This window comes from Corapipo altera, unplaced genomic scaffold, assembly GCF_003945725.1.
Source record: "Corapipo altera isolate COAL_440 unplaced genomic scaffold, ASM394572v1 44, whole genome shotgun sequence".
NCBI classification, from domain to species: Eukaryota; Metazoa; Chordata; class Aves; order Passeriformes; family Pipridae; genus Corapipo; species Corapipo altera.
In genome coordinates, this window is record NW_020884880.1 from 6,220,464 (window position 1) to 6,243,255 (window position 22,792).

The 22,792-nt window shown below is 36.8% G+C and overlaps 1 protein-coding gene and 1 long non-coding RNA gene across 2 annotated transcripts in view; one reads left to right on the forward strand and one right to left on the reverse strand.

Annotated features, from left to right (window-relative positions):
- VWDE (von Willebrand factor D and EGF domains) overlaps positions 1-22,792 on the reverse strand; it is a 37,610-nt gene that overhangs the window by 2,347 nt on the left and 12,471 nt on the right. The window contains exons 5-28 of the mRNA XM_027639304.1: positions 22,193-22,282; positions 20,816-20,960; positions 19,945-20,159; positions 19,567-19,640; positions 17,282-17,555; positions 16,992-17,200; positions 15,565-16,550; positions 14,233-14,369; positions 11,259-11,414; positions 10,559-10,663; positions 10,083-10,197; positions 8,845-9,095; positions 8,506-8,725; positions 7,834-7,971; positions 7,196-7,258; positions 5,044-5,724; positions 4,621-4,716; positions 4,440-4,535; positions 3,823-3,918; positions 2,780-2,875; positions 2,347-2,442; positions 1,757-1,852; positions 1,562-1,657; positions 199-294 (exon numbers count right to left, since the gene is read on the reverse strand). Coding sequence (XP_027495105.1) covers positions 199-294; positions 1,562-1,657; positions 1,757-1,852; positions 2,347-2,442; positions 2,780-2,875; positions 3,823-3,918; positions 4,440-4,535; positions 4,621-4,716; positions 5,044-5,724; positions 7,196-7,258; positions 7,834-7,971; positions 8,506-8,725; positions 8,845-9,095; positions 10,083-10,197; positions 10,559-10,663; positions 11,259-11,414; positions 14,233-14,369; positions 15,565-16,550; positions 16,992-17,200; positions 17,282-17,555; positions 19,567-19,640; positions 19,945-20,159; positions 20,816-20,960; positions 22,193-22,282 — 4,627 coding nt within the window. The remainder of the gene's footprint in view (positions 1-198; positions 295-1,561; positions 1,658-1,756; positions 1,853-2,346; positions 2,443-2,779; positions 2,876-3,822; positions 3,919-4,439; positions 4,536-4,620; positions 4,717-5,043; positions 5,725-7,195; positions 7,259-7,833; positions 7,972-8,505; positions 8,726-8,844; positions 9,096-10,082; positions 10,198-10,558; positions 10,664-11,258; positions 11,415-14,232; positions 14,370-15,564; positions 16,551-16,991; positions 17,201-17,281; positions 17,556-19,566; positions 19,641-19,944; positions 20,160-20,815; positions 20,961-22,192; positions 22,283-22,792) is intronic.
- Positions 4,534-8,444, forward strand: LOC113945287. The gene is made up of 3 exons (XR_003527025.1): positions 4,534-5,142; positions 5,419-5,541; positions 7,862-8,444. It is a non-coding gene; the product is annotated as an uncharacterized LOC113945287 (long non-coding RNA).

Sequence of the window (22,792 nt, forward strand, 5' to 3'; positions counted from 1 at the left end):
TACTGCCACGGTCCCAGACTGCCATCATATCCTGGAGGGCTTCAGAATGGGCAGACGAATCTCTACTCTTTATCCTGCCTTTGACACAGATTAGGGTAAAATACAACCAAGGTATAGAACTTCAAGGCTCTGCATATGGCTGTACTGTGCAGTCTGAATTGTGCTGAAGCAAGAGGTTTCAGGTCACATAATTCTTACGTGTTTGACACTGGATTCCTTCCCACTGCGGAGGACAATGACATGTACTCGGTCCAATACACTCCCCACCATTCTTACATTCCTGAAGACAGATTGCTGCACAAACATTATCACAAAGTTTGGTTAAATTCCAAGTGATTACTTTGATTTATGACTCAGATTTCAGGATGCTCATGAGAGGTTGAGTGCTTTCCATACACAAGAGTCACATCATCTTCACTGAACTATCTATCTAAGATCAATAGAATATTAAAGAAGAAAGGCAACTGGAAACAAAAAGCCCTACAGCCAAAGCACGGATTGAGATGTTCTGTGGCATCACAGATTGTTACAAAAGCCTGAAATATGCTAAATAGCATTGCTTTTTCTAAATTTATCTTTCTAAACCCCATACCTTGGTGAGAGATCTTTTGTCTGTCATGCAACTGAACACATGGTGAATCAACTCATGAACATTTGATCCAAAGTTATTTTCCGTGACCCATTTCTCTGCACATTTGCCCCTGCTTATTAAACGATAATTAACCCGCTATTGTTTCCATTGATTAGGTGCCTATTTGATAATCAAATCTCTCTTCCAGAGTGTCCAAGAATATCTCATCCATGTCCAGACTGGTAATATTTTTTTCAACAAAAAAAAAAACCCTTTCCAATAATTACAGAAAGTAATACAGGGAAAACTGTTTTTCCTCCGTGCCCTTAGAGAGCTTATTGCCCCCATCAGTTCCTGAGCCTCGGGTGAGTACTATGACAGACACTAACACTTTAGTTATGGGATTTCTACCACCCATCCTCATGCTGATTTTCATGCAGATTGTGCTTTTATCCACGCTGACACATTTTCTTTATGCACCATCAGTATCTTCATTAAGATATAATGTGACCCACAGATGTTCTACCATCACAGTCCTATTTCTGCCTGTCCTAAAGAGCTTGTGCTCATTGCATCTTCTATTTCAATCACTTCCCACCGTTTCCAGTTTTCCCATCTTTCACTGAACTTCTTTTTCTATCTGTTTTTATATCCTACAGCACAAATTGAATTTCTTTCACTTTATTGAACTCAGCTTCTTGCAGAAATATGGATATTTCTTATTTAGACAAGAATTAAGAAAGAAACAGATAATATTTACTGTACAAGAACTTAGAAGATATTTTGGTCTCATGATTTAGCCTAAGAACTGCACGGTATTAGTTCTCCATCCTAAACTTCACTTCCAAGTTACAGACTACTATTTTTTTCAACATGTGTATATACTTAAGTTCTTTGGCACTAACTTCCTATTACTTGTGTGGACAGAGTTACCTTAAATCATATCTTACTTGTAAGGTATGGTTCTCCTGTTAACTACTAGGTACTTACGAGTGTCACATCTTTTTCCTCTCCATCCTGAAGGACAAGAGCAAATGTTTGGGCCGACACATCTTCCTCCATTCATACACCTTGGCTCACAGATACCTTAAAATCAAAAACATGTGCTGTTCAATACATTTAACTGATTACAGAATAATTTGTTTATTATTTTTGGATCCTGGAAGGATTTTAACACTGGCTTACTTTTTTCACATCTTCCACCTGTGTACCCATCAGGACAAGTACAGACATTATTTCTCATGCAATGACCACCGTTCTTACAAGGCGGGCTGCAGACAGCTAAAAGATAGAAACAGGAGGAAAAGGCTGTAGTTGGTATTTTGTTTGCCTTAGTGATATACTTCTATGAAACAAGAGAACAAGACTAAGATTCTGACAGCTTGTATAGACATTCAGAACTATTAAGCCAGTGTTGTAAAAATCATATTAATGTGATTTGGTGCCAACATCAATAGTAAAGACAAAAACAGATAAAAAGGGGTCAAGGATGGCAACTGTATGTGTACATGAGTAACTAGACTACACAAAATATACAATGGCACTGGTTGAATGCTGCTCAAATGTTGAGTGGAAGACAAGACAAATTTTGAGTCTCCCTTCTCCTTGAACACTCATTGAATCAGTCATAAAATCTAAAAAATAAACCCAATATCTGTTTTGCACCACTTCTCAGGTACATGACTTGATTGTTAATTTCGTGTCTTAATGTTTTCTCACACATTGTCTCATACTGGCAGCTAAGGGGTGAGGGTAAGAAAAATATAAAATATTACCATTCTGACACTGGGCACCAAAGAATCCATGTGGACAGAGGCAAACATCTGGCTTAGTACAGGAACCACCATTGAGACACACAGGATCACACATTGCTGCAGAAATAGGATCAGGAAGAATGGGAAGCATGACATCCAAATAAATTATATAAAAAAATGTGTGTGTGTTGCAAGGACTGGAACTAAACACCTAAGATAACTGCAGGTAACAGCATTCCCACAGAATCTTCACCAAAATTAAAGGATCAGTATAAGACTTCCAAGAGGTGCTGCTGGCAGCAAAACTACATGCAGAGTCATGAAGGAGTGCTGGAGCTCTGCTGCAGTAAGCAGCTGCCCATCTCTGCTCTCTGAGCCACACAGTTCCAGATTTCAAACTATGGGAGGTCCCATGGACACTCTCTTAGGAACATGGAAGTTACAGGAGTGTTACCTGTACTGCATGTAGGTCCGTACCACCCAGGTTTACACTGGCAGATGTCTGGAGTGAGACATTCACCACCATTTTCACAATGTCTGTTGCAAACCACTAGAATGCAAAACGTTGGGCAAAAACAAAGAAGAAGGCGGGGGAGGAGGTTGGGGTGAAGAGAGAGAAAGAGATAGGTTACAAATTATGCTTGACTAATATTTCAGTTCTTTCCTACATATCAACACAGGAAATAACATACAATTCCACTAGCTGAAGAGGAATTCCTGAACAGATTCATCCAGTCTCAAACCCATAATAGCTAGCACCAGACAACAAAGTAAATAAAATGTCTTTCCATGCAATTATCCATGGTTTGGTTATATTCAGTGTTAAAAACCTAGAAAAGTTCAAAAAAATTCTAAAAGAAATGGAAAATGCTATACTAAGAGACAAGTGGACCATGTAACATGATGAGTTTGATGGACTCCATGAAAGTTCAGTCAAATGTCTTCCATCACTTCAGCAAGGGCTTGTAGTGACACGAGACTAACAAGCAAAGACATTTAAGTATCATGGCTCTGGAAAACCATGAATCAGTTCTTCAAGACTGTATCTCATTCTCTTTAGTACTCCTTAACAAAGAGCAGCTGGTTGGTTTTTTTTTTTTTAGTGTCACAAATGAGACTAGAACAAGAAAAACTGAGTCCAAAAGTGCTGGGATTTGAGGAGGAGACAAAGAACTTTCTCAATTCTGGGTCAATAAAGTAGTACATTCAAGTGAATGATATATAAACAGCATGTCTAAATTTGGACTCTCTGAATGATAGAAATTACCAGGATGAAATCTAGCCAAACTTTAATAGTCCATTATGTTTTCAAAGTTATGTGCAAATATTATCTAATGTTCAAAAGCCCAAGTATGGGCTCCTTCAAAGAGGCAGAGATATTATGTTATTTGCTAGCATTAGACAGAGTGCATAAAAATTTAAACCATAATTTACTTTCTTGCTCCTGAACAACAGAAACAAATGTTCTGCATTTTTCCCTCATGCTCTTTTGCTTACTTGTATCACATCTTGGTCCCACAAAGCCATATGGGCAGGTGCAGAGATTTCTGGCCAAACACGTGCCTCCATTTTGACAGGGTGGTTTACAATGTGCTGCAGGTACAGAATTATGTTGTTCAAGAAATCAGCTCCACAAAGATACATGGATTGGTCATGCTTTATAAAAAGGGAAATGTTAATAACTGACAGTGAGCAAAGAACTGGAAATAAAATAAGGAGACATATGCAATGCATTTTGACAAGAATAACAACAAGAATTTCATTCCAAGAGTACACAGTCTCAACAGTGGTGGCCACCCTGAAAAAAAGAAACCTGACACAATTTCCAGATAGTATTTCCCACTCTTCAGGACTGTTTAGCTTAGGGGAAATTACATTCACTGGTGAAGTCCTCTACTTACAGCAAAAGCTAAATTTAGGAATACCCAATCACAAGCAACATTACAATGTATATCAAGAAAATTAGGATGTACACCATTGTGTTACTTAAGGGTTCTGTTAAAGTAAAAGTAAAATGAGCACACCTCTTTGCTGTCAGAATGAACAGTCATGGAAGTTGTTCACAGCATCCTTTGGGTATTTATGTATTCAAAAGCAAAAAATACTCTATTTACCTTCCTCACAAGTGGAGCCACTGTATCCTGGTAGACATTCACAGACATTTGGCTTAATGCACTTCCCATGGTTTTTGCAATCAGGTCTGCACAGAGCTGTGCGAAAAAATCAATATCACTCTTCAAATCATTAATTTGTGCATATGAGTTACCACAGGCAAAATCAAAATGCCATACTCACCAGCCTGACAGTTAAAACCAGCATAACCAGGCTTGCATTTACAAATATTGGGTGCCACACACTCCATATTTTTGCCACATGTTTGTCTACATCTTGCTGAAAGGCAATGAAGAAAACAAAGGGAATAAGGAAAATAAAATTGGCATTTCACACAACTGTGTTTTGCCTAACATAATGCACAAATCACAGAGAATCCATTATGCCACTGTCTGTAAATGGGAGTCTAAGACACATCAGGAAAATATTTTTAAGTGCATCCTTACAACTAAAAGCCTGTAGGCTATGCCAATATTAATAATGAAAGTGAGAAAATTCAATACACTAAGCTTTTCACTGATTATACAGTAACAATGTACTTTCAAGTTATAAAGACATCTCAATATTCTTTTTTTCAAGTCATTTAAGTTCAGTTATTTGTAATACCTCTGCAAGTGAAGCCATCTCCATAATAACCATAAGGACAACGACCACACCTGATGCTTCCATCCAGACTTGGCTCACAGTGTACACCAGGAAAACAGGGTAAGTCAGTACAGGTTATTGCTTTAGGAATCACTGCTTCACTCAGTTCTTCAGGAAGCATTTTTGGTGGGACAGTGACTTTGACAGGGGCAAAAGGTAAATTACTTGCTTTATGCTTGGCTAATAGGTGCAGAACTCTCTGAACATTGCCACCTCTGAATGCTTTGCTTGGCAAAGAAAGTCCTTTGCTTATATTTGCTCTGCTGCTAGGAGAAGTCTTCCTGCTAGTGTCAAAATAGCTGTAGGCCTCAGTTTGTGGCCTTGTTTTCTTCTCAGGTGATACAGCATGGCTCTCTGAAGATGCAGTCATCACAGTATGTACTGAAGAACTCACTTCCACGTCAGCAAGGTGACCACTGATGGTCCTGAGAGTGTGAGCAATGTTTCCAGTAACAGCAGGTTGTAAAGAAGCACTTCTCTGAGAATTAAGTGACTTCCAGGCAGTGATTGTTTTTACTGTGGAGGCTGGTGGTGTGCTGCTACTGACCATTTCTGTAGAAATAAATCTTTTTGGGACATCTGTAGAACTGGGAATATAGCTTGAGATGCTTAAAACCTTCTCAAAGGATGATTGTTGAAACCCTGCAGCATGTTAGAAAGAAAGGGGGGGGAAAGTATGTGAACAGTAACAGACTCTTTTCCTTCTGAGCGTGGGGAATGCTTTCTGAACAGATAAACATACAGCCCATTCATTCTGTGATTCAAGAAGTCCCTCCATGTGTTACATCAGAATGTAAGCAGTAGAACCTAAGTGGTAGAATTAGAGAAGATCAAGGTATTCTGTTTACGTCCTTTTCCACCCTCACCATGGCCTTTTCTTGGCTGGAAGATAAGGAGGAATCACCATATATATGAGTCAGATAGCAGAGATTTTCCCATACCACGTCAATAAAGAGATTTACTGTCAGAGCAGATTACCGGATCCATATATGGCTTCCAGCCAGGTAACTGAAAGAATTTAAAGAAAAGATACTGCATATGGTTCATCAGTGTGTCTAAGTGCTAGTAACAAGCTGAGAGTCCAGAAGCAGAGATTTAATCACAAGTATATAGATGATTTTACTTACTGATGCACCATGGACAGTATTCTCAGTGAATAATCCACCACCTTGTTGCAAAAGTATTACCATCTTTTACTCTTCAAACTTTTTAAGCAACTTTCTTAAAGTTTCTACATGGGTTTTATTAGTAGGTTTTGCATGTGTTTGCTAAACTCAGCCTCCTCATTGAAAGGAGTGCAAAATGAATGAAATGTTCTTCATATTCTGCCCAAGAAAAGTTGGAAGTCTGTGGAAAGGAGTAAGGTACTGTAATCCAAGACTGCTGGAATGCCATATGTGGTCTTTTAGCATTATGAGAAGGAGGAAGAATGAAACCCCAATCCATTTACAAAAGTCCTAAAAAGTGGTCCACAAAAGGTTAAACTTTACTGAATCGTATTAGAGTGCTATCTCCTAATGCTGAAAAGCAAACCATTTTGCAGCTGATGAAGAGTTATCCAGCATTGGCAGTGGAGTGAGAGAGTACCTCCCTTCTCCCTCAACAACAATTCAGAGATAAAGGGAAAAGACACACGAGAATTTCCTGCAAAGAAAGCCCCAGCAGGCACAGACCTGGAAATGCCAGCAACAGCATTTAGAGTTTTAGAATAAAGACAGTCACTTGCCACATCTTTCACCTTTCCTTTGAGTTAAAGCAGGAAAATGGCATTCAACAAAATGCCATAAACTTTTGCTTATCTCATATAGCAGATGTTCCTATCCCCATGTTACCTATTTTATGTCAGTGGTTAGTCACTAAAACAAAAGGCAACTCTAGGAGTGTCATACATCACACTCTTAATAAAATTACTTGACTGACCTAAGGGATTTGTTGATATTGACATTTCAGTCTCATTTTTCAGATCAGAATACAACCCTAGTAATGAATTAAATTGTGTCAAACTGAAAAATTAAACTAACTAACATAAAACTGACTAGGACCTTTGTTTGACAACTATATTCTTATCAGTATGTGAATTGGAAATTCAATTCTCTTTATGAAAAGAAATCACCTTTATTCCCTCCAATTTCTCCTGTGGAATCCTTCCTTTCAACATCAGTGTCTTCAAAGCTTTCTAAAAAAAATATGTGAAGGCACATTAGTAGTGCACAGAAGCAGCTACATTTGTTTCAACTTTAAATAAAGTAAAAGTTAAAGTTGCAATAGATAAAAACAACTCAAAATTCAGAAAGCAGATAAAAAGTAAAAAATATTTCTTAAATATTTTTTAATAACATTAAAACTTAATAACTTTAAAAAAGTTTTTAACAGAGTATTTTAAAATACAAGTTATTCAGTAATTGCATTGTAAATAAATGTTTGGGCACCTTATTTGGCAAATGCCTTGATTTGGGTAAATAATTCTATGCTAATCAATCTAATAGAAAAATATTTTGTCAATAATTTCTCATATTATGAAAATAATGAAGAAACTCCCCCCAAAATTTCATTGTATTCTACTTTGATATAAAAGAATTGGGGTGTTTTGTATCTGTTTTTTTCTTGTCACTAGAAGTTTTTTACAGCTACGAAACCCAGTACAGTTTGATGTTGCCATCACCAGAGACACAGTCCTGTTTTTCTGACTACAGATAGTACTACTGCTGACAGTAAGAGAGTACTACTCTTTTGAAAAACAAGGAATTTTACCATAACATGACTTCCCATCTCCTTGCAGATTATTTGGGCATGGACCACAATCATAAGAACCAAAAGTATTGAAGCAAAATACTCCAGGGAAGCAAGGACTGGATACACATTCATCTACATCCTCTTGACAGTGTTTACCTGCATTAAAATACAGATTTAATTTTCTATAATATTGTGTCATTAGACTTTGATGGCATATTTATAAAAGTACAATGTATGCCAGTGCTGAAATAGAGAAAAAAATATCTATCATTTCAGTACAGCTAATAAGAACAGCTGACTAGGTTTGCAATTCACATTTTTTCATCTTATATTAAGTATCTTGCTTACTGCAGAATATGGAAGAAATGAGCTGTGGGAACTACATGTTTATCTGCAGGAGAAATCACACTGTAACCAAACTCATCATTCGTATGTTTCTCCATATTGCTGAGTTTACCTCTGTGGAAATTTGCTTTCATAGTAAACTAAAATAAACAACCATTGTATTCATGCAAGAAAAATCTTGAAGTATACCATATATCTTTATCACCAGAACAGAAAATTTCTTTATAATCTAACAGTAAGCTATTTACGGTCAAAAATTAAAAAAATAGAATTTCAGACATATAATTAGAAACTCCTATTTATCACGGAACGTGATAAATGTGTGTAAATAAAGTAGCAGTTTACCTTGAAGTTCAGGTGGACATTCACAGTAATAGCTGTTTATTCCATCCACACATCTGCCAATACCACACTGGTTAAGTCTACAGTCATCAGTATTCCCTTCACAGAGATCACCTTCAAATCCAGCCACACACACACAAAGATATCTTCCACTTCCAGGTGGGAAATTAATGTTTGTCACACATGAGCCATTATTTAGGCAATCACATGATTTTACACTGACCTACAAGACATGCCCAATAAGACAGTTTTCTATTTTTTTAATGTACTAGCAATGAGTTCTGTAATTAGATATCTTAAATATCTTATTAGTAGGTGTCATTTTACTGTAATATTCATTACCTCTATTTCTACCTTAGTTGTTGCATTGCAGTCATCTGTCAAAGAAAATGTTAGTTTATGGAGATTTGTTGACACAGCTTTCCACAAAAGGAGACCTGATGGGGAAAGACTGGCACCTTCTGGACCAGAATCCAATGTGAAATGAATAGCAGAGCCCTCTGGATCTGAAGCCAAAAACTGATATACAAAATCTTCTCCATAAAAAGTCTGTAGCATAACCTGAGAAGTTTCAAGGACTGGAGGCTGATTGTCTGTAACAAAGAAGATGTTCTCATCTTTTAAGCAAAAGTTACAGTTTACTTAAAAAAATTAAAAGGATAATATCTTTCTATTAAGAAAGTCACATGGAATTTTTTCTCTTAAATTCTAATGCCATTGGTATGGCACAGAAAAAACACTTGATATTTTAATTTTAACTATACCAATATAACCAAGAAATTACTTTTACTTTGCAAGAGCTTGTAATGCACTGCATCTATACATCAAAAAAACCAAAGAATTTATTGAATTTAACCACTATATTTTAACTATATGACTATAACATGGAAATCCCTTGACTTCCTGACTGCTGGATGAGTTTAATTTCATTCCTTTCATTCAGGTTTCACTCTTTTGAAATAGGTATAGCTACGTTGGCTTTCAGTACAAGTTTGAATGAGGACAAGATTCACCAATAGAGGCACCAGGAGTCCCATTCACACAAGACCCTTTCCAATCAAGGCAGTCTTGCCAGCACATTCATACACATAAACACCAATGGAAAATACAAAATCTGAGCCAAAAGATTGAACTACATTTCTAGTCTAGAACTTTATAGTATGGAAAAGGAAAATCTTAGGTCTTCTTTACATAGTGTGGTTTCTAAATGGACTGAAGTATGAAAACTTTGGATATACTTTCAAATATTTAGGCCATGTATCTATGCCATTGATGTAGATGATGTCCAAATATTAAGGGCCTAATAAATATTACATGTAATTTAATTCAGTTTGTGATCTCCATCTGTTTGGTATCAGAATAATTTTTTTTAAAATACTTTCTATATGTTGAAGACAACCATATGTGGATGTAGCTTGCTAAATACCAAAAGACTTCAAAGTGCCAATTAAACCGAAAGTTGTTAATTTTCATTAGTTTTTTGTAAATAGTTAAAACTAAACCATCACTATTTCCATAAATATAAAAGCTTAGTAGACTTTCAACTTCTTGGTATTACAAAAGAACTATTTAGAACTTACTTTCAACAACTGACCAAGTTAACTTTGATATGTCAGGTCTGCAGAGTAAGCAAGGGGTGGTTGGATTTGTGTCTCCTTCACCATAACAGAGTCCATCTATGTTGCATGTTTTCTCCTTTTAGAGAAATAAAAATGTGATTTATTAATATTTTTTGTTATCAAATTGGTTATGAATTTGTATAGCACCAAATAAAATCTAATAATTCTGCACTTCCATTAAACAACTAAGCTTGTTTTTAAATCTAAGCAACTGACAGTAAGTTTGGGTTTATTTGGTAATTATATGAAGTGCTTTTGGTTTTATTCTTTACATTTAAAATTGCCTCATCTCAGCTTGTCTTTCTGTGTATATCATTTCTGTGCATAGAAAATCCCTGTTGGAAAAAGAACAGGATATATTCTGCTGATTTTTCTACATTTTTTTTCTGCCTGAAAAAATGCATTTTATTCATAATGGAGAGCAGTGAAACACATACCTTTAACGTACATAATCCAGATTCTTGTGATTCACATATCTGACAGGCTCCATCATATAATATCATTGTTTTAGAGTTGCTATAAATGAGTCCATCATTAGAAATCTGCAAGGTGTACAGCAAAAATGGATTAACCAATACAGGTATCGATAGATAGATCACCAGTGTGGGCTGCTGACATGACCTTCCACTTAGTAACAGACAGCTACATATGGGTATTTAAACTCTCACAACAGTCATCAGAAATCTAATCAAACCTGCCCATAAGTCTAGGCAGATATTTGACCAACCACAGGTAGGTATCTACTTTAGGGTAAGTTGAACAGTATGTACACTCCCTTGACCTTACTGACTCAATCCATTTGAGAGCTCAGACATCTGCCTTACACAGGGATTAGTACATATAGCCTGGGCTCAATTCAATTCTACCATAAATGTACCCAATGTTATTTGAAATGCTCTAGGGTAACTTCTACTCTTGAAGAACAAGTGTCTCTGTAGGACCTAGGTCATATCTACAGTCCCCCTGCAGGAGAACACTCTCAAATGACACTCAACACTTCAGCTTAGGTGATGAAATTGAGACCCCAAGTTAGGCAAGCTGAGTTCCACCTTTAGAACCATTGAAAAAAGAATAACATCTACGTGATATATTTTCATCTTAATAGGAATATTCATAAGTAAATATTTCTGTAAATACCTTTATTTGCCACTTGGCAATGGGTTTATCATCAACCACATCCATGACATCAGACTGCTGGCCATCATTTGGTAATTGGCAGTCGACAGTCCTGGCATTTTGGAAGACAGCTGGCATAGTTAGATGTTCTCCAGGAATCCATTGTCTATTACTATACTAAACGGTAAGACAGAAAATCTGTTTTTCAGTGAAACACATCATGCAAATATTTTTATCAGAGAGAAAAAACACATGTATTGTACAGTTTTGAACAAATCTAATGTGTCTGGATTAGAATGCGGTGGCAAACATTAAATGACATTATTTGCACACATAGATTTTTAGCTAAGCCTGCTACTGTGGAAGAAAGGCAGAGAAGCCTTTGCTGACGCACAGCCCTTTGGCACTGCACTGTCAAGGACAAAGAGTTCTTCCAACTGGGGAGTAATAGGAGGGTTAAACAGTGGGTGGTCCTGCAACGGCACCGAGCTGACATGCAAGTGCCTCTGTCACACTCCATCTCTGCTCCCATGTGAGGACAGGCTTTAATCGAAGGAACAGATGAGGTTTTTGGCAGAGCTCAGGTATCATTCTGGGTGCTGGGGGAACACTGGCACTGAGCCTTTTAGCCCTTGTACAAGCCAGTAGATTTTCAATAGGACAAGACACCGTTGACCCTGTAGACTTTTCTTCTAAACTGCACTGAAGACAAGTCATCCAAGGATCCATCTTGAGAGTTCAAGGTTACAGAATAAGGATGATAATACTGTTTAACTGAAGTATTGATGTGGAAGTAGGAATATGAAAAAAAAATAAAGTTAGATGGAAGTAAGAATCCAGACAGACTAAGAATCAAGAGAACAGAAATTAATTTAAGAAATTAAAAATAATTTTGAGCTTGACTAGGTTTTACTGAACTGGCACATTTTCTAGTTACCAAAGCCAATTGAGATGTTTATTCAACCCCAGTCCTCACATAGGTCATCTGCTGTATAAGCCTTTGTGGGGTTTTTTTGGGTTTTTTTGTTGTTGTTGTTGTTGTTTTTTTTTCCAAGACAGAAAATTAAACACTTTTGCTAAAAAGACATATGAGCTATTTCTGTTCCAATCAAACATTTTGTTTTTCTTTCACCATGTATTCAGTTAAATAATTCACAACAAGAGTGAGTAAAAGTATAAATGCTAAATATTTCTAAATATATAATTTTAAGTGCATTTAGTACTGTAACCTTTGAAAAGTGATACAGTCTATTTCTCCAGAAATCTTTTGTTGTTATCTGGAGGCAAGTTCAGATAATTTTTTCAGAAACAGATTAACCTTTCAAAAACCAATTAAAAAGCCCTCAGATCTACTAGCATTCCAGCTCATTAGGTTCATAGAAAAACCTACTTCTAGGGTTCAGTGTAAACCAGAAGGAAGTAAAACCATATTTTCATTTTGCAGAGGTTAAACACACTCTCACGCTTTACATTTCACTTCGGTATCTCTGTAGTCATAGCTTGCTGGCCATGTCCAACCCAAACCTCTATGAAGTTCCTACCATATGCTGGGTAAGACACTCTATGGACAACAGATTTGATCTAACATTTCAAAAGTGAAAATATTGAAACTAAGAAATTCTTAATTCTGTCAAAATGCCTCCCCTATGAAATTATAATCATTTAAGCTCAATCTCAAAATATGGGGAGTTCTGTTGCAAGTCCATTGACATTTCCATAAATTCACTACTACTCCATCCTGAAAAACAAAACAAAACAAAACAAACCCCCAAACTTCCTTTCTTTTGTATTCTCAAGCAAAAAAGTTGCAGCTTTCTCCTCAACTGCAGCTAACAGCAGTAAATTGGCTCTTGTCAGTGAACAGATCATCACTAAAAGTGATTAAATAGAAAGTTTTTGTAGCCAGGAGCCAAATACACCACCTAAAAGAGAGATTTCAGAATATCTTGCCACAAGTTAAAACTGAGACATTTCAAACTGTGATAAGTGAATTCCCAATAATTGACTTACGGTGAGCATGGTCTAAAAGTCTTCTAACCTAATGGAGTGTAAACTTACTCTTGACTACTATTTCAAGCCAAGTTGAGTGGATATATGTTGAGTTTAAGAAAAATCTATAGCCAGCTTTGCTTATTCTGTCAAAATAATTTTAACATCTACCAGAACTAGCTAAGGAAACCTTTTGTCTCAAGAGCAAAATTTCCCACTGAATGGCTCCCCTTTAGCCAACTCTTACCCCCTCCAGCATCACATCAATGAAACACAGTTTTACTTTGAAGCTTTTTTTGCTCGTGTCTAACACAACATAAAAACTTGTAATTGCTGACTGCTTATTCCAGCCAAAACTTCTAAACTGCTTATAAATTTGCCTTGAGCAAATTCTAGGTCTGAATAACAACAGTCTCTCTATACGGATCCCCTTAGTTTACCATACAACATTTACCATGCAATTTTTTTAATTTCCTGTTCAAATCTGGGGTATAGAGCTGATGTATACCATTAAATAGCCTCAGGGAAATGGACAACACGTGAAAAATGCCTCTCTCTTTTCCTAACAGATTTATTTTGTTTATAAAGGGCTATTTCAAGCATTAGAATTTAGGCAGAAATCTAGTAATGTCTTTAACCTTGCTGTCCTTTTTCAAAGAAGTGGTACTTGAATTCCTCTCCATAAGCACTGAAAAAAAGGAACAACGATGTACTGGTTGTTACTAACAGAGTTGCCCTTGCCCTTTTCTGATGGATAGCTGCCCTATGCTGTTATCTCCCTCTCAGCTGCTGAGCATTCCCATTATGTTTTGTATTTCTCTTATCATGGAGGAAATGGCAATCTTGCAAAGAATTCAGTGTCTGCTGCAAAGTGCTGAGAGCCTTTGCTTTTAGCTTTGACTGAAGCACTGGGTTGTACCTACATCAATGAATAATATGTTAGACATTTTGTCTCTCGTTCTACAAGAAGCTTAAAATATAATTGTCACTACTCAGGGAGACCTACTTGCAATTTGATGATTTCACATTTCAGATTCAATGACTCCCTGAAACCATGTCCAAAAACTCTCGCTGATGTGCAGTCATACTGTCGAATATCACACAGCCCAGCATTCTCCAGCTCTGTAATTTCTGGAGCCTCATCTTGGAAGTAGAGATTAGACAATAATTGTCAGTATATTAACTCATTAATATGCATTTACATTAAGCAATATGTTTATTTTTCTATCCAACTATGAAAACTATGTAAACAACGAAATCTGGACCCAGCTGAAGAAAGGCATAAACAGAAAGTTTTTTTTTTATTGTTAAAATGAATCCTAAATTTAAAGCTAGGATTCTGTCTGCTCTTAGAACTTGAACATTATGAAGCAGAGAAAATTCAACAGACAAAAAAGACTTGTGAATATGTCTTTTGCTTTTTCAACGATCGTTCTTTAAATCACATTGGCAGAATAAAATCAAAATGAAACTCAGGTCCTAGTAATAGGAACTGGAAAGGTGATGGTTATGTAATAATTTACAATGGGATTTTTTTTTTAATTAAGGACTAAAGAAAAATATCTCAGGTGGAAGTTATTTCAGGAAATAATCTGACAGATTAGAATACTCAAAATAGTATTTATGAAGTAAAACCATCTTATTTGACTTCAAGAGGAATAAAAGATTTTTTTTTATAGAAAGAATACCTCTTTCTCTATTTGCTTTTAAGTAGGTCACTAAAACAAAAACACCATTGCAAAACAAAATATTAGCAGGTTTTATTTTGAGAGAGTTTTGAGTTTTGTAGTAGAGTTTATATTTTTCCTGTGTACCTACTTAACTGAATTTTTAGTGACTGTCTTATTTATTGAAAATTTAAAAAATCCTGCCCAGTTCTATATACTGTCTCTTTTTTTTCTTCACCATCGATTCTAATCCAATCATATCTAATAGTTATCTTACAGACATGTAACAGCAATAAAGAGAAGAACATCCCACTTACAGATAGATCCTGTTAGTAAACAGGATCACATAGACTATAAAATACTGGGGAAGGGAGATCTCTGAAGAAGACAGTGTGTGGAAACACTGCCAATCTCTTGGGGCAATACTCTAGATGGCAAACTGACCAAGTGGTAAACTTTTTAAATCTGGCATACCAGAAAGTAAGCCCATGTTTTGTCCTTTGGAAACAAGAAGGCTGAATGGTAAATATTGATAGCTGTACTTAAGGGCAAGTAATTTATTGGGTAGTAAACAGGACGACCCTTGTCTGTGTACAAAAGCAGGAGAGAAAAATACATGTATGTTGCATGAGCATTATTTAAGTAAATGCCTTAAATCTCCCCCCGCTTACCAGACAGTATGCTGCAGTCATACGAGCTGTATCCTTGAAAACACGCACAGCCCCATTCTGTACATTCCCCATTACCACTGCAGAGACTGGGACACTTTAATGCAGTAAGTAGGCTCTCAACTGAGCCTTCAAGTTCCTGTGGGTTGTAATTTATTTCTTCTAAAATTCTTCTCTCACATTCATTCTCCAGAAGAGGTAAGGAAGCTTCTGCCCAACTGAGATCATCTTTCAGCAGCAAATCTTTAACACACATATTGATTGCATCCTCTGTTCGCCGGCCAAGAAGGGCACCACAAGATCTTCCTATACTGGAATTAGCTATTGCCTGCTGGCAGAGTAACAGAGCCCTAGACTCGGTGAGGCCTGAAGGTGTGGGCCAAGAAGGAAGGAACTTTTGGTCTGCGTCAGTGGCATGGTCCTCTGGGAAAAAATAACTATATTCCTCTAAGTCTGTTTGGCTGAGACTTTGGAATAGGAATACTGGATGGTAGTCATAATAATTTTGACGCTTCCCTCTACTTGTAACTGACAGACTTTTGAGAAGATGACTACTGTAATGCTGAGAATTTTTTCTAATGCCTAAGCTTGAACTTCCTTCTCTTTCTGTACCAATATTTCTCACTGAGGTTGCCGAGACACGTGAGTTTACTTGTGATGTTTTGTGAAGTTTGGTTTGATTATCCTGCCTCTGCAGAAGTGTAGATGAATCCATTTCATGTGCAGATGAACGTTTCTTAAAGCCTCTGACAAGATCAATAGGACCAAGATACTCAGCCGTGACATCCAGTCCTGGTATCAAAGAAAGAAATCTACCATGTGCACTTTCTTTACAAGACAGTGGAAGTTCTGACTGAGAAACTGTCTCCAGTTTGTTCACTGATGGATATAATCCATCATCTTCAAGTGCACAGTCACAGAAGACTACTTTTCTCGAAGATGTTAAAGAAACAGGTGTTTTGTCAAACAAGCTATCTCCTGGTAAAATTCTAGACAAGAAAGCAAAAGATGAAACTGTATCATCTGAACTATCTTAATTGTGTTATTAAAGTATTAACATTTTGTTCTTTGCTGTTTCATACTTTTACAGCATGTCACTGAATCTGCAGCACACATCTATATTTAAAGGCCAACTAAGACACAAAAACTCGAGAATAACTTATAATAAAAGAATTGAGATGAGTGGATATTTTCTGTATACCTTGATACTTCGTTCAAACCTAATCAAACTAATCTTACATCATAGTACTTAAATACTTATTTGGCACTTCAGTTTCAATTTTCTTTTAAATTAATTATGGAATGCATTGATGCATTCTCACGTTAACTTAAAAACTTGAGAAGATTATTTTTTTTAGTATTTTGACAAGTTTTTAAGAGTGTGAAGAACCAAAAATTATGACAGTTAATTTAAACAGAACAATTGTTACCTCCACTCCTTAATAAAAGAAAAAGGAACATTAGCATGATTTGGGATTTCCACCCCACTTGCAGTGTGATAGTCATTCTCCGCAATTCCATCAAAGGTGCCACAGAGTCCCACTGTATGTCTGTAATCTGAACTGGGGGCCCTAAGCGTTATGCTTATTCCCCATTTGCTCACATCAGCACGAATGAAAGCTCCAGAAGAAAACAAAATCTAAAATGAGATTGAAGATATCATCATGAGAAACATGGTTTTTAAATTTACCTATTCCGTAAGCAATTATTCACTACTTACTGTTACTTTTCTTCCTAGGTAGGATTCAGTGACTCTGACATTGCTTCCTGTTGTGTCTCTGTTTATTACAAATAAGTGTGGCTGTGATTCACGTAGCTGACCACTGCACATGTCAAATGCAATTATATCACTTCCTTCCTTGGCAACAAAACCACAGTTGCAGGATGCCGGGTAGTGAAGACTTCCACAGTCCCACTGACGAACATGAACTTCAAAATCTCGAGATGTACTCTTATAGAGAACAAATGTTCCTCTTTTAAAATTGTCATAGATTCTGGAATCAAAAGAATAGCATGTGATATCACTTTGGTTATAATCACCACATGTCAGCAACTTTATCTTCAAACAAATTTCTAATATTTGGTGAACTTTGATAATGCAATTCATTTTCCTGAGTCAGAGAAAACAAACAGTACAGCCCACAGACTAACACACAACTTATCCTGAAAAAACACCATCATATCTTCCTCCGTGCGACATTAAATAAAAAAAAAAAGAAAAAAATTAAACCTTATTTTTACACCAGAAAAACAAGAAATAAAAGAAGTATCAGAAGTGGAGTACATGTAGACAATGGCTGTGAATGGAAGCATAACCATGAAGCCTTTGACATTCTTTGAATTTTTTTTTAACACTGCATATGACAGGGAACTGGAGGGTACTTCTCAACCTTTCTGTTTCTGCAACAGTATACCTATGCAGAGAGAGCAATAAGATGCACAGCAGTGTGCCTGTGGGGGCAGCTGCTGAAAACTGCACAAGTACCCTTGACAAAATGGTTTTGAAAGTCACATCTTTTTTAAAAAGGTCTGCTTTATTAAGATGGAGATGGGGAGTGCTTATTCCCAAAGATTATTTAAAATGAAAACCATAAATAGCAACTTGCTTTTTTTCCTTAGGGTTGCCATCTGTCCCCTGAAGCAAGGTTAAAATAGCCAATTTAATGATTCAGCAGCAAGAAAGAAAAAGAAGAAAGAATGGAAAGAAAACCCCCAAACTTTTGCTGTGAGTTTAACAGCCTCTTGGCTATAAATGGCATTTGACAGCTAATTGTAGATTGGCAATTTGCTTTGTATATAATGGTCCTGTAGACAAACTGCAGATGGCTGCCCTACTGGGACTGCATAAGATTGTCCATGATTCAGTGCAGACAGTTCCTTTTCTATTTGTTTCCTCAATTTGTAAAATAAAGTAGCAACATAATTTATCCTTAAAAAGAAAGTTCTTTCCCTGCAGCATATGCTTTCTGACAGACCACATCACAGTAAAACACTGCTTCACAAGGAAGCTTGATCACAATGCATCCACAGTTAAAATGCTCAGGGAAGACATCCCTAATACTTCTACTGAAGGAGAAACTGCAAGATCAGGATAACTCCATTGACTTTATTATTATTTCTAGTCACATTTCTGCCAGAGAATCAATCACAATCTTCATTTTTCCTTCTGTTATCAAGTTCACAGGAGTGGGGCTGTGGTCTGAACACCCTTATTTGGAGGCAACATACCCTCTTTCTTCTCATCCTGCTACTTGAAGAAATGTGCTTCTATTGAACAGAGAATATGAAAGTCTCAGGCTTGGAGCATGTGTTTGTTCAGACATCTTTTGTGAATTAGACACATTTTGAAAGAAAAAAGCATAGCAAAACCACAACAGCTGTGTCCAAGGAAGCTGTCTTCACTTCAAAAAGAAGGCCAGTGACGTGCAAGTGACAGTACTGAATAAGTGCTGTCAATGCCACTATTGCTTTCAATGCCACTAATAAACTCAGCAAAATGCTACACAGACAGTAGAAAGCTTCTAGGAACTTGATCCTTATAAGGATTCAGATGCTGACACACAGAAATAGTTGGAAACACCTTTGCATTAAAAGTTTTGTCTAATTAATCATTTTATCATGGTTCATATAAGAGCATTACTATTTTTCATAGTCAACAGACTGCACAGCATCCTCTCCTCTCTTGACGGATGGCTCTAGAAAGTAAAATAGTCTATTTGTTTCATTCTCTTGCCACAACCCCAAAGCTTGCCTTCAGAAATGCAGATATTACAAACCTCATCATGACTGGCAAGCTTTTTTTACAAACGGAAGCACATTTATCCTTATTGCCAAAAAAAATCCCAAAAAACCTCAGTGCTGTTACAGAAAACTACATCTGACTTGTATCACCAGCAGAGATTTGAAATAAATATGTAAATGCTTAAATAAATAAAACAGCCCACCAAAACTACCCACAAAACATCCCCACATGCTTTAAGTTAAGAGCAGCAATTCAGTAATTACCTTCCATCAAATGTAATTATATGAGGATCAGTAAATGAGTAGCAGTAGGCAGTGGGTAGATCCTTAACTGTAATCTTCAAAACAAAGTAGCAAATAGTAAGCCATATCAGATTTGGAAATAAACAGACTCAGGTACATTACTTATCTTAGTATACTAGTTTACATTCTAATACAGATATTAATCAAACTGAGTAGTTCTATCAATACTAAAATGTAAAAAAAAATAATTTAAGTGAAAACACAGAATTTAATTGAAAATAAAACAATTAAAACTGACTACTTAGAAATCTTGGTGTGATTTAGGATTGAAATAGAAACTTCATTAACATCAGCCATACTTCTGGCTAGTTTACAGAGCTTAACATGAAGATTTTCAACCTGTGTGCTTTCTGGAACATAGCCATTCCACAGGAAATTCTCACTGGATATAGGTTCAACTGCAATTCTGGTAATTCTGTCTCCATCTTGCATGAAGTCTGTCACAGCAGTGAAATAAATTACAGCTTGACTACAGATTCCATTATTGCAGGGTTTCTGGAGAAGATCCACATGACAAGAAGAAAGAGCCAAGTTTAAACCTAACTGTTCTTTACCTGTTTTAAAGAAAATACATAATTAGTGAATTTTTCCTCTAAATAAGTCACATTTTGTATACTGGTTTTAATATACATAATAACTTTTCTACATACTCCTTCATAAATTAAAATAATTATGCTTTTTTCTTGCATTTGGTCATGCAAAACCTCCTCTCTACATCTTCATACACACACCCAAGAAATTGTTTTTGAATTTCCCACTTTGATAGACTAATGGAAATCATGATAGGCTTGCTAATGTGACATAAAAATGGTTGTCTGCTCTTCCTGGTTCATGGGACTTGTGCTTGAGAAAGTACTACAGAAAATGTCAATAATAGTAAAAAACGAGGACTTTGGTACTGCATATATAGTACTTGGAAAACAACACGTAAACAAAATTAACTGAATTAAACTTTACAAGTATTAAAGTATTCTGTCTATTCAAGTTAAAGAATGTGGCTATCAATAGCTGTAAAAAACCACCTAACTTCAACAAGCAATATAGACATACTCTTCCATACTTTCTGCAGAATCATATACAGCCTGTGAACACTTTAACATTTTAGAAAATATTTTACAGTGTAATAGCTTCTCCAACAAAAGATACAGCAGGAACATTTAGAAAAATATATTAAACATACAAAATGCAACGAAATCAGTGTAATACTTACCTTCATCAACACTATTTAATGTCAGTGAGATTTTGCAGTCACTTTCAAGCTGGCTGAACTCAGGACAAGGAATAGGAATGCTACTTTCTATTGTCAGTCTGTATTCCTTCCCATCTTCTGATATATCATAAGTTTCTGGATGTATCTAACACAGAAGAAACTCTACTTAAAATGCATGCTTTGTGAGTAAACTGCAGCACTGCTTATTAACCAGCTACGAGTGCTTGTTTACATGGGCTGAGGAGCAGCAGCATGTTGGAGAAAAGATGGGGATGCTACAGCCAGAGTCTTCAAGAGGTAGGAAAAGGGGCAAGGATAAGCAAAAGGCAAGATTAAAGGCTAGATAGAAAGGAAAGAAACTAACAAACCACATTAACCCCACAAAAATGTATTCTCCATGTAACTCCTGGAAGCTAAGATACAGTTTGGTGTACTGTCTTGGGGGAGTGGGGAGGGAAAGAGAGGAAAAGTTACCTACAGGCAACAATTCCCAAAAGAGTCTGAAAGCACCATATTTCTCCTGGGATTCTTCTCCATAAGCTTACAATACAGCTCGCTAAAGATGTATAATGGAAAATGCAACTAGAGATCAGTAACAGGGGCCTACAGCTGAGCTTGGTACATTGGGTAAAATTCTGAACTCAGCCTCACAGGGCAACAAAAATAACACATCGGGCCTTTGCAGTGTACACTGCAGACCTGCACTTACATGAGATAAATCTGGGCCCTGATCCTGCAGAAACATAAGCTCAGGCTAAGTCAATAAGACTATAGCCAACACGTAAGGACATGCAGTATGTCTTTCCCGGACTGGGGTCCCATTCCTGGCCAGTGAATGGGTCCCTACAGCTGTATCCACAGAACTCTCAGATCATGTCCCAGTTTCCCTCTTTAAGCCCAGATCAGGTTGGCCTCACCTTCCCTCACTCCTATAGCCAGCTGGGAAGAAGGCCCAGCCTAGACTGTCCTGTCAGTCACATGCTGGAAGAGCCTGTTGGCAAAGGACAACATCATGCCAGAAATGGCAGCAGCGTTAAACTAGTGGACAACAGTGTCCCTGGGCTCAGGTCTGAGCCATGGCCCTCCATGTTTATAAACACTGGGCCAGAGTTGGCTCAAGCTGCTGGAATCCAAGGCTTGCACTGCATGTGCAAGGTGCCAATTCAGCCTTCCTGCACCTTGAGTACACGAAGAGCACAGAAACAATTGTGACTCATGCTTTTTGACAAATTTAAGTTCACCTCAGCCGACAACATGCTCTATTAATTCACAATTAATACATTTTAAGTGCTTTCTAGTCAGAGGAATGACTGCTGTAGCAACACTTAGAGATTCCTACTTACAGTAAAGCAAAACATAATGTTTTTTAAAAATTACCTTAATTCCAGCAAAAAATTCCTTGCTCTCAACTGAAGAGCTTTGTATATCTGGCTTCTCCATGAAAAAAGCAGAACAGCTACAGTAGACCTGTAGGGCAAAACCAGCATAACAGAATACATTTTTGGTATGAAGTGGGCAAATAAAGACAAAACCCAGTCACCATGGGTCAGTTCAACGGATTTGTCATGGCCAGTGTTCTGATTGCACCAGAAGTTACCAGTTGCCAGTGGTAATTGGTAAATACAGCACAGAAAAAAACCCCAGAAACAGATCGAGCTACCTAAGACCTTTCCCTGACTTACACTACCAGTGGTGCAGAGACTTCTTGAACTAAAAGCTGCATATAAGTCATCCTATTTAACGAATACCCAGATTTAAAAATTTTTTTCTGGAGCATTTCTGCAACCCATGACATCTGCAAAAATGCGTTCTACACTTGATTACATGCTATTTACTTGTTTTTTTCCGTTTCACATTTTTTGCCCTTTAATTATTTTTTGTGCCCATTAGGTCTTAGATTATGCTTTTCTGATGTTACGGACCTGGATAATCTTTTTCAAGATGATGAATTTGCTGTGATTTCCCTCCACTGAACTA